Below are 12,289 nucleotides of genomic sequence, written 5' to 3' on the forward strand. Positions count from 1 at the left end.
CATAAAGTAAAAAAAACGCAAACTATAATGTAAGGAGGAGAATTAGAAAATCCCGCAGGATCATTGAATCACTTTATTGTCACACGCCATCTCTGGCATTGGGGGTATCTTTTATCAGATATATGATACTGGATACAGTCACTAACGCTTTATACTTAATCGTTTCGTGATCTCCCGCAAACTCCGTGAATGTGGTGATTAGCTCTTCACATATTCCCGAGAGGAAAGTATATTATTATTTTTATAGAAATCAATATGGAAACATTTGCATTGTACGACATATAGCATATCTTGAATTTTTTAATTTTTTCGGCAAAAAGCGAGAGAAAGGGAAGGGACAGAGTTTCAGAGCTCACGGAGTTCACGGCCGATAATCCACGAGACGTCATCTAATCGTACTGCTTAAATTCTTTCGTTCCTTCATAATTTACGTGTTTTCCTTTTCTCTGGTTTTACTGAACGAAAATTGGCGCTTTTTCTAACGCCAGCGTTTTTTGGTTTTCTTATACATTCTCCCTCTTTCTCTTTTTCTTTCATTCTCATTCATTCTCGCTTATTCTCACTCTCACTGTCATCTTTTGTTCTCTTTCATACTTATACTTTCTTACTTTTTTTCGTTCTATATTTTGTTCTTTTCGTCTACTCTCTTCATATTCTTTAAATAAATTCGGACGTGTTTACTATTTAATAAATTATACATATTTATATATAGAAATATATATATTCCCACACGTCGCGGATACGTCTCAAGTAATGGGCTATTTCAGATATCAATAATCCTCTTCTTCTTTTATTTTTCGTTTAACATTAAGATCGCGTTCTTACGACCGACTCGTGGACACGTTCTAAAAAATATTAAGCAAAACGGTTGAAAAGATTTTTGCACTTTGACTAAAAGAAAGTCGTGCATTTAATAGGGAGTAAAAAATAAAAAAAGGGAAACAGGAAAACCTAATTAGAACATTTGACATAAAATATTCGCGCCGATGCGTTTTGCAATGTCAAAATCGATTATAAAAATTACACATTAGAAATGGAATCGTGATATGTAATCTAATCATTTCCAGTTTCCTGTACGCTCGAATGAATACGAGTCGTTTGTGAGCTTACAATATAAGATTACAAGATCACCTAAGCTACGTTGGATTTTCTTCTACGAGAATAGTCGGTCATTCATTTTACAGCTCGATGTATTTCGCATAGTATCCCATTTTTTTCTTCTTCAGCGTACATACACATGCGCTCGCACATTTTCTCTTTTTCTCTCCCTTTCGTTTTATTCTTCAGTTTATCTCGTGCATTTCACATTCGCACACATACACACTTTACCATAGTTGTAAACCTAAATTAGCTCTCTAAATTTGACAAAAGTGGTACCCCTTGGCTCTCAGGCATATTTTCACTCACATAATATTCCTTCTTTTATAATATCTATAATATACTTTTTTTTTCTCAAATACATACCCCCATTTTCGCATATGCTTCTACTATTCGAGTCGATAATAGTTTTCGGGGTTGCATCCCGATGTTTTTCATTAAGTTAATTAATAATATATAGGTACAAAGTCGGATAATAATTTGTGTTCCGTAGTTTCGTACTTTAATATTATACATATGCATATAGTATAGTTAGTCATAAAAGTCTATATACATCATTGAAAATCGACAGTATTTCTGTGTTGTTTAAGCTTTTTATTCCTATGTAACATGTAATTTTTTTACATGTACACATACAAAACATTTTAATGAAAGAAATAATACATAGAGACAAAAAGCTTGAATAATGTAGAAAGGCAATGCCGATTTTTAGTGGTGCTATGTGTGTAGACTTTTACGTTTAACTGTGTATACAGGTTGTACGGGCTCGCATATCACTCCCCAATTTTGTGGGTAGACAATAATAATTTAAAACAAAAAGTCATGTACAAATTTTACAAAAATGTACATGATTTTTCGTTATAAATTATTATTGTCTACCTACAAATTTTGGGAGTAACATGCAAGACCGGACACTCTATATGTATATACATACACATACTCTCTCTCATACAGTACATACACGCACGCATGCGTGCGTATATGTGTGTGTGTGTGTGTGATGAACTTGTCCGATCCTAAAATTGAGCATGCCTATGTACAAATGGGCATGACAAGGATAGAAATCGACGTGTGCACTCTTCGCGCTGTTTCTCTTGATAAATCGACGATTCTAATCGATACCATACAAATTGTAACAGTATTACTGTAAATATCATTCCCGATAAAGGAATTTTCGTTACTTTCGTTACTCAAAAATTTTACGGCGCGCGCAATTCTTCTCGATATAAAGAACAATATTGCTTGCTCCTTTGTTGCTACTCTACTTTGCATAATCGTATAACAATTACGAATTACTCATTTTCTCAAATCACTTGACTGTTCACGCGGGCGTAGTCTTTACAAATTTTTTAAATACAAATTCTACAATTTTTCTCAGCGCTAAGTGTAACTTAAGTGATCGAGTGTGTTAATTGTTTTACAAGAAACAGCTAACGAAGAGACGGGTGTCGAGTCATTTTCACGAAGAATCTTATACAGCCAACTGTAAACGACACATTACAAACCGAAAAGTTACCTAGTAGTCTTGTATATTTTATCAGTTAACTATAATTATAGAATAATGTTTTGTGTATACACTGTCTCACGATCTTGATAAGTTCGTGCACTTGCAAAATATGTACTTAGAAATCTTAGAAGCTTAGAATAATTCTTTTTCTCACACAATACTTTACATATACATCTCTTTTTCTTCAAATACAGTTCTATTTTCCTGTTTTTGTCTTCTCACAAGTAAAAAAAGCTTGTTTCTCTTTGCTTTACGTCTCTAATTTAAGCATGTTATAGATATGATAAGATACCATTCTTTTATACAATTCTCTCGTTCTCTAAAGCTCGATCGGTCTCCCGATTGCGAGAAAGTTACCTAGATTTTATCGTGAATAATCGAATTATCGATGACATCTACGTAATTCATCTGTAAATTAACGATACTTGTTATCTCTTTCATCAAACTCTAAACTAAGTCTTACGTCATAATTCACTTAGCGACGGACTGCATATATTTCGATGATAATTCGATATAATTTAAACACGCGTATCAAATTTTGCGTTTTACGATTATTCTCAATCGTATTTTCAAAGGATCGCGTTGCGAATCGCATAGAAATTGATATAGCAAAGAATGAAAACGTGAGTGCGAATGAGACAATCGTTTTAAATTGCAGAGCAAAATATTACATTTGGTCAATCATAGTAAGAATTGTGATTAGAGACTGTCAACATTAATATTGTTGAATCTTAATGACTGGAGTAACGCGAGGCGTATTATAGAAATTTTTCTACATTATTAACCTATACCTCTAGCATGTTTTTATGTATTTACTTTTTTATTTGTTTTTTTATTTATTTATTTTAATTTTTTTTATATTTTTTTATTTTTTAGTAAATCGGAAATTTATAAAAATATACGTAATACAGCCATATATGTATGAAGCCTGCATTCCATTTGTCGATTTCTTTCAATAATATCCAAGGAGTACCTTCTAATTATAAGATAATTTGTAATCCAACGTACATCGTGAAAAACTCACTTCATGAGAGATTAATTTAAATTACAAACAAAATTTGCGTAATAATTTTTTCAATTTAAGTATGTATTATATAATTTTTTCACTTAACACATTAATTCACGAAAGTGCATCTAAATTGTGACATAAATATTTATGCAAATCGCAATGACTTGAAAAATATTGAAAACTCGCTTTTTTTTCAACCCTTGTTTTTCTAAATCTCATACACTGTAATTAAATTGAAATGTTTGTCTTTACATAAAATTTACCAAATCTTAGAAAATTCGCAGAAGAATATCATTTTCTTGTTTTCTCTCTGTTTCAATCTCAAGCTCGCATTTTTTCATGTTCTCACTTTAATTTTTCTTTCTTTTTCTCTATCTTTCTCTCAGAGGGCACAAATGTAATTATTTACTAATTCACAGCAGACGTGCATGTGCATGCTCGCTGAATACATATTCGCGAGTTTTTTCGAGGTATACATATGAAGAAAGATCGAACACAGCACGATAATTAAGATATAAAATTAATGGCAAGCATGTTTTACGCCCTTCTTACAGAGACTTACAAAGCTTCTTAAATATTTAATGGCATTTTACTGGGTTTTTTTTTGTACAAAAATCAGTACGAAAGAGAATTTTTGCCGCGTCACATTCCATTTACGCGAGTTATATGGGCGGTTTATATTTTCAATTTGTTTCAAAATCTGGTTCTCGTACGTGAATAAAATATCCAAAGAAAGTTTTAAATCAAGTTAATTCTGTGACTGTCCGATTATAATTTTTTTTATTCTAGCTTCAAGCTTATTAATTTAACGAAAAAATTCAAACTATATATGTGTAATAGATGTGTAAAAATTGATTTATCAGTCTGCTTCTTACGTTGAGAAATGTAGTACATATGTCTGTTCCACATTTTTTAGGTTTATAGTAATTATCTCATTTTTTAGACAGAGATTATTAAACCATTTTTAAAAAGCCAAGTAATACTAGTACAATAACCAATAAATATTAATATTCAGGGAATAAACTGTGTAATTAATTATATAATCGTACATTCTAATTATTTTGTAGCTAATTACTTAAAAAATGTTATATGAAATTGAGTTTACATAATTAAAGAAAAATGGCAAAACTGTAACCATAAATTAACGAAGGAATATAAAATAAAGGTTGTTACCCATTCAAACTTTGCACGCTGCATATCGCAAATTCTCATATCAGTGTTACTATAATATGTACATTAAATAATATATGCTCTGACGGTGACATTTTTGACTAAAAATTTGACAACGATAAATGTCTTTTAGCCGACCGTTTCGAATATCGGCACTTAGTACTTGAACTGTCCTAAATTATATACAAAGTTTGAAAATGTCATTTCATTTTTAATGTCTCAACATTTGAAATCCCTTTCGCATGTCGATTGAATAAAGTCTGTGACTGCGCGTTAAACCTCTTCTCACTATGTTCATGAATTTCCCTTACTCACTTTTATACTCATCACATTTAGATTCACTGAATCATCGATTGGTTCACATATTTATCTAGTACACCACATTTGAGTTCACATCTATCCCGAACTTGCTTGATTTAATTTGTTTTCACTGCAAATAAAATAAACAAATTACTAAATATGAATGCATAATATCGCTTATTTTTCGTGAAATATTGAATGATAAAACAGTCATACTGCAATGCGTGAAATTTACGTATTGCATATTGTCACCGTATAGATACATATACGTCGTATAAATTTACGGCTGTCTCATCGTAAAATTTTTGCACCATTCAATATCTCAAATTGGTTGTATCTTAAAAACAGTTAAAAAAAATGTACAAGAGGGTACGTACATAGGACTCCGAATACGGCACAAACTTACCTTCATTTACTTTGTGTAAATGTGTATATATAATATATGAAATTTTCTTACACTTTCAAAAATTCAAGCATATTTGTGTCAAAATATCACATTTTAGTATGTATTTACAAAGAAATTTAAACAAATTATAAAAAATTATATAACAATATAGCACAGGCAACGAAGTTTCGACCACATATACGATAACATAATCTTGTGTCGTTTTTGTTATCGATTTCATGTCGTTACTTTGAAGCCAAAATGAAAATATTTCATATAGGACAGATATTTTCAAAGAAATAGAGAAGATTTCTATACAAAAGGGTGGAAATAAAAATAAGATATCGACAACAACAAATGTGTATCAAGATTTCACATGGGTACTTGAGATAATCAATTGTAACATCCTGAAAGTGTAGAAGGAATATATTGTTGTACTTGAATCTTGAAGGTATTTCGAGTAGATATTGCAATCAATCGTTTCGCGATCGATTGCAATTGTGTCGGCGGCTTTTATCTTCGCCTTTAATGGTACCCACGTTAAATCGTTGTCAAACTATCTACGAACGATGCCTTGATCTCAGTGCGTACCTAAAACTATCTGGCGCTCCGGGAACATGGCTGCTACGTCTACATCTAGTCTACATACAGACTAGTGGCTCGTCTGATATGCCGTACATGATATGTGATGTACTAGTGATGTTTCTAAAAAGACATATCTTTTCACACGTTCTTTCACTCTTTTGCAAATATTCGTACCGCCTTTGCGTTGCTTATATTTCTCGATTTCATTCCGATCCCGCAGAATGTTCTATTATTCTTACAAGCGCACTTTTAGTATTACATATCCCTTATAATATGTTTATTAATTTAATTTTACCGTATTCAGAGCCAAACGTCACTCATTAAGTAGCTTTAGGCTTCGACATTAATAGTCTACAGGACTGATACGCGTAGGATGTATAAGATTCTTTTCAACTCTGTTAACCGCAGTGAAGACTATCTAATATTACGACACGATAAAGAATTATTTGTATACTTCTCTCAACTTGCATACGGTAAATGTAACGGTATAAGAGAGAGAAAACTCCCTATCCCCTAATATAGTTACTTCATACTACATATAATATCATCAACCAATGACCTTATACGTGTCACTTAAATTATTAAAGATATTTAATAATAATTTCTATACACTTTCTAATTATTTAGTTAATTAAAGTAAAAGTAAAACTATCTTGTACATCGAAACTCGTGCATTTCGGAATTTTATTAATAAAAGCGACTAAGTGCATCACTCGTAAGAGCGTATAGGAGCTCGAACTTAATCGTATCTGTTCTAATTTCGCTACTGCAAAAAAAAACTCAAAGAGATTTCTTTGTTAAATGCGTAAAAAAAATATTTTGGTACGTTCTTCGGGCAGTCATTCTTTTAAGTTTTAAAAGAATCGAGAGACGTAACCGAAGATCGACGGGACAAAGCAAGGGATGGAGCTCCACTGACCAGGGATTGGGTGTCAAACAGCTTGTACCATCCGAAAACTATATGACTGAGCTCCAGCTGTTTCAACTCGATCTGTGCAATACCCATGAACACTTTTTTTCCCTCTATCCGACCATAGTCGCCCCATACTGTCACCTGGAATACATAATGGTAGTATCCGATATGTTGCGCATAAAGCTATAGAAATTAAAAAAGGAAAAAAAATAGAAGAAAATGCATGTACCTGTAATATGCAACCTTTGCAATCTTCTTTAAAAGTCAATACTTGCTGATAAAATGGATCCAATGTTTTTCTCGCCGTTGTGGTTTTCGCTTTCTCTATGCATCTTTTGCCGTTTACCAAATATAGCTTGACGTAAGGAGCTAAAATAAGAGCCAAAGTTAAACCCGTTCGTTTCTTATTGACGATCAAAGTTTATTAAAGTTTAACTCACCTGGTATTATTTTGCTCCCTTGTTTCGCTTTAAGGTCTTTGGCACGTATGACTTCTACTTCAAGGTAGCCCTTCGTCGTGCTCAGCGACAGTTGAATCTCACCAAGGCAGCGGGCACCGAGTGCTTGCCTTCCGACTACTTGGCCCGGTCCAAAATCTGCGATGAAGTCTCTCAACTGCTCATCGCCTGCCATTCGCAGACTGGGAGACCAACTGCAGTTTTTAAATTTATATATATAGCAAAATAACGTAATTGGCATTTGGAATAGTACAAAAGTATCAAATATGATTTAAGAAGTAATGTTTGAAGAATAACAGCAAAAGAAAATTTGATTTGTAGCGTGCGACCAATGGAAAAATGGAAATTACACTGTGTTTTTTCCCTTTTTCTTGTTCACACACTAAACTTATACAAGATTATGTGCAAAATAATTTTGAATGTTTTATAAATACCGCGGTAAATCACAATAGACAAACTAAAGCCTAAAAAACTGCAAGTCGAAAATTATATTTGGAGGAACGTAATAAAGAGAAAATGCGTAGGATTAAAACCATAAACAAAAATAATATTCCACAGGAGCGAGGAACAATTCTCGCAAGCCTTCGACGAAAGTTTTAAAAGATAGAGAACACACCTCATTCAGTTTGAGATAAGAAGAACTCACGCTGAAAGTGTAGTGTTAATGTGGAGTGAGTAAATATAATATTATACACATGGAAAAAGAAATTATGTAAATATATTTAAAAACATACCAGAATGCTGACACATGCAATTAAATCTAAATGCGCAGAAAGAGATATTAGATAATTATAACTAACAGTAATCAGTCAACTCTGAGAAAAAGACAACGTAAAAAATTAATTTAAACGTAATTTAAATTAATTTTAACGTAATTTATTATCTACTTAACATGCTGGACTAAAATCTTAGAAGTAAAAAAATTAATAAAAAAGATTTCAATTATATTAACACTTACTTGTTATCTCTATGATACACGCTGTTAGGAAGATTCACATTACTAAACGGATACTTTCGACAAGTTTTGCTAAAATAAATATAAATATCCATATCAATGCGCGGACAATGGATTATAGAGAAGTAAGTGAAAACCATTGGGTACACATGAAGATCCTGCGAAGATGGTCTTAGGTGACTTTCGGCATATTCACAAGGATTTCGCTTACCATATAGATTGAAATTATGACTCCGACAATGAGATATCACATTGATATATAATAGAACACAAAAGTGCATGTACAGTGTATGTACGTGTGTATGTGTGTGCGTATATGTATGTTACAAATGTGCAATGGTGCTTTCAGGTAATGCGGTACAATCATTTGCCACAATCAAGCAATTAAGCCAAGACGACAACAACATCGATAATAAACGACAATATTTTTTTATAAACAGCTTTCAATTCTGGAATAGAGGGATAACAAAATGTTAATAGTAAGTAAAAGAAGACAGAAAAAGACAATGGCATATAAATCCCAATTCGTCGAAGCCTTAATACGTATTTTTTCCTCGCATTATAAAGCTAATATACAATAAAAATATTTTATTAATACAAAAAAGATATTTCTCCAAAAATCTAATTTTGATTACATGATTAATATAATTATATACCGAAAACTTACTAAAATTAACAACGGCAGAATAAATAGATGTGAAAAACAATTTGCTCGTCTTGCAGTAAAATATGACATATAAACATTTTTAAACGTGGCTTTTATATATAACGCTTCGTGTATACTGTAAATTGAAAAAAAAAAGTTATGATTGAAAAGAATTATGAAATAATCTGAATTGCAAGTTGTTAAAACTTAAAAAGAAATGAGAAAAGCATGTGATCATATATATATGTATATGTTTTTAATCATAATATAATGATCTAAGACGTTTGTGATTTTCTGTGTAGATAGATCTTAGGACACAATAAATAAAATAAATAAGTTATCAAAATTATTCTTTGTCTTTAAGATGATTTAATAATTAAATCAATTTATGATAACTTATTATAATTTAATAATAATTATAGCATAATAATACTTATGCATCACAATTAAATTAAATTAAAGACAATTGTTTTAATTAATAGTAGAGTAGAGCGGGGCTAGTTGGGTCGTGGAGCAAGTTGGGCAATGACTGTTATTCGAAAACAATAAGCTAGCATGTACGTTATTAAACGAAAAGCAAAGAGCTGCAATCTAGTGTAGCAAAATAACACAAGTTTTTAGATTAAATTATATCTATGTATTTTGCTTGATTTTTTTAAATTTTATGTTTAATTTAATTCAAAGAATGTTATTATTGGAGGTATTATAATATATATAATTTTTCCTTAATAATAATACAATTAAGAAAATTACTCTTTTCATTTAGTATAACTGAATACAACTTACAGCTCATTTCGTTTAATCAAAATACGTGCGGCCTACACAAAGACAGAATGAAAGTAAAGTTGCAGCGAAATAGAAGTTGACAGGTTAATGATCCTTGAATGGCAGAAACGAAGAGACAAGAGAGAAGAAAGAAGAGAGAGAAAGAGAGAGAGAGAGAGAGAGAGAGAGAGAGAGAGAGAGAGAGAGAGAGAGTGTGAGTGTATGTATTAGGTATCTCGCGTATCCGTTTGCAGATTTGGTCGCCACAGGTGGAGTCCACTACTTACGAGCTTCCTTCAGAACTAGAGATCGAGTTGAGACTTCCGGCGATATCGGCTGCGGATCCTGCCTGTTTGCTGTCAAAGCGTTGGTAGACTGGCATGATTTCCTCAGATCGTTGTATACTGCTCGGCGTGCTGTTACGCTTCCGGCTTGTTAAGCCGGCACAGCGTGCCACGGCACCAGCACTCCCACCGATGCCGATGATCGCCCCGCCGCATTCTGCGTTGTAAACCAAACAAGAAATACGGCTAAACTATTGTCTTTCACTAATCTGCGTGCAGCAGTAACTGTAGTAGGTCAGCATTCCTTTATCCTCAAGATATCCAAGAAGACTGTCGAATTGCCGGACATTAATTTAACGTTTTCGCATGAATAATAAAGAAATCGCAAGACGAGTACAATTTTACCATGTAAAATATTTCTTGATTACTTTTCACTCTCTCTCTCTCTCTTTCTTTCTCCCCTTTCCCCTTCCCCTCCCCCGTCTCTCTCTCTCTTATACAAACTTCTCTTTTTACATTCTTTTTTATTTGCTTTCTAATTTTTACTCGATGTAACAACCGTTATCGAGATACAAACTGAAATGCATGTATGTGTACGTGTATGTAAATGAAGATGTGAATGTAAATGAATATTTTGTACATTATTAATTTGTACATTGTAAGTTCGAAAAATAGAATAGTTTCATTATCATAAAATAAATAGAAAAGAATTATTCAGTAATAACTCAGCTTCTACATGATTTCCTAATCAGTAATATCGTAAAATTATATATACGTATATTATAAATATATTTTGTAAAAGCATTGCAACGTTTTAGGACATCGAATAATTAAAAGCCGTGTGAGTAGCGCACTCTCACCTTAAGCACGTATCAACAGCGGCTTCTAAGAAATAATAAAAAAAAAATAACATATCACACAGGTGGCCAACTTACCTCGATGTTATCGAGAAATTCAAATTGACCACGCGACGATCTAGATTCAAAAGCTGTATAGAACGAAACGATTATGACACACTGTGCCGAGGCACTATTCTAGAGTCACGAAAAGGCGCCAGCACAACTATATTTGTGTAACTAGGATATGAGTTTCCTGATCTGCGTAAATCGCATCATATCGAAATAACAGTTGGATTAACTAGAAACGCGCGAGTTCTGCGTCTTTGGAGAAACATTAAAAAGAAAAATATATTTAAAAAAAAGTGGGCGAATTGACACGCGTAACAACGCCAGATTACAGCCCAGGAAACTCGTGCGAACGTTCCTCTAAAAATAATGTATCAATGCTACGTAGAAATAGCATCTACGATCTAGAATAACGAGAAGGAAAGGAATCACCTCGTGACCATTTGTAGAAACGTGCAGATTCGCAAAATACTTTCTCTCCTCGATTGTCTAAGATGAAAGAAAAGGAAAAAAAAAAAAAAAAGAGAAATAATATTCAATGGCATACGAGAATCCCTTGTACGAGGATCCGCCGTATCAAGCCGATTCAACTTTAGGTAAGAGAGTATTTTCCGACAAGAATCACGAGAGACTCACACGATTCCGATTAAAGCACGGCCTCTAAAGAGTGATGTGTGGTGTGTTTTATTGTTGCTGTTAACAACATCGTTTATGAGTCGGACGATATAACTCTTGTTCTTCCTATCGCAAATCCTTTTGCAGCGTGTACTCACATTTCGTCGAAGGCTTCATCCAATTTTACGATTAATGGAATTAGAAAACACCTGAATATTAATTTTTATCAACCTCGTTTTTCCACTTGTGCGACAGTTTTAATTACGCACGAAATAGAATACTGCGTATTATCATAAGTTCGACCACGTAAAAATCATCGCGCAGCCCCACGGAAATCAATTTATTCGCAAAGATATACGGATTAAGAGGCAATGATGAACGCGGCCCGCTCCATAGAAAACGTAAAGGTTTCGATCGGTGATTGTCGATCGCTCCCGCGTCGATGATAAAATAATGAGGAAACTAAAATGAAAGAGAGATGAAAAAGAGAGATCTACTGAGAGAGAGCAAATCGGACCTGTCCCCGTCGCCGCTCCCTTCGCCATCGCTGCTCGCGGAGCTCGGCTGCCGACCGCTTCTACCACCGACCGTGTCCTCAGGCGGCAAGATCTCTTCGCTCCTGTGAACTGTAAAGGACGACTTCCCCTTCTTCCCGAAACCCAGTCGGCGTTTCCGTCCTTCCTCGCCCACGCAT

General features: G+C 33.4%; 1 protein-coding gene across 5 annotated transcripts in view; it reads right to left on the reverse strand.

The window, feature by feature from the left end:
• Positions 1-59: 59 nt before the first annotated feature.
• Rim (Rab3 interacting molecule) overlaps positions 60-12,289 on the reverse strand; it is a 54,420-nt gene continuing 42,190 nt past the window's right edge. For 2 of the 5 annotated variants that reach the window (XM_070659426.1, XM_070659416.1), the window contains exons 21-24: positions 10,079-10,292; positions 7,408-7,619; positions 7,197-7,336; positions 6,628-7,108 (exon numbers count right to left, since the gene is read on the reverse strand). In XM_070659426.1, coding sequence (XP_070515527.1) covers positions 6,902-7,108; positions 7,197-7,336; positions 7,408-7,619; positions 10,079-10,292 — 773 coding nt within the window. In that variant the 3' untranslated portion in view covers positions 6,628-6,901. Of the gene's footprint in view, positions 5,215-6,060; positions 7,109-7,196; positions 7,337-7,407; positions 7,620-10,078; positions 10,293-12,289 lie in introns of those variants that run through there. The other 3 variants (XM_070659434.1, XM_070659408.1, XM_070659443.1) reach the window with 3 other exon arrangements.

This window comes from Cardiocondyla obscurior, linkage group LG01 (genome assembly GCF_019399895.1).
Source record: "Cardiocondyla obscurior isolate alpha-2009 linkage group LG01, Cobs3.1, whole genome shotgun sequence".
Taxonomy (NCBI): Eukaryota; Metazoa; Arthropoda; class Insecta; order Hymenoptera; family Formicidae; genus Cardiocondyla; species Cardiocondyla obscurior.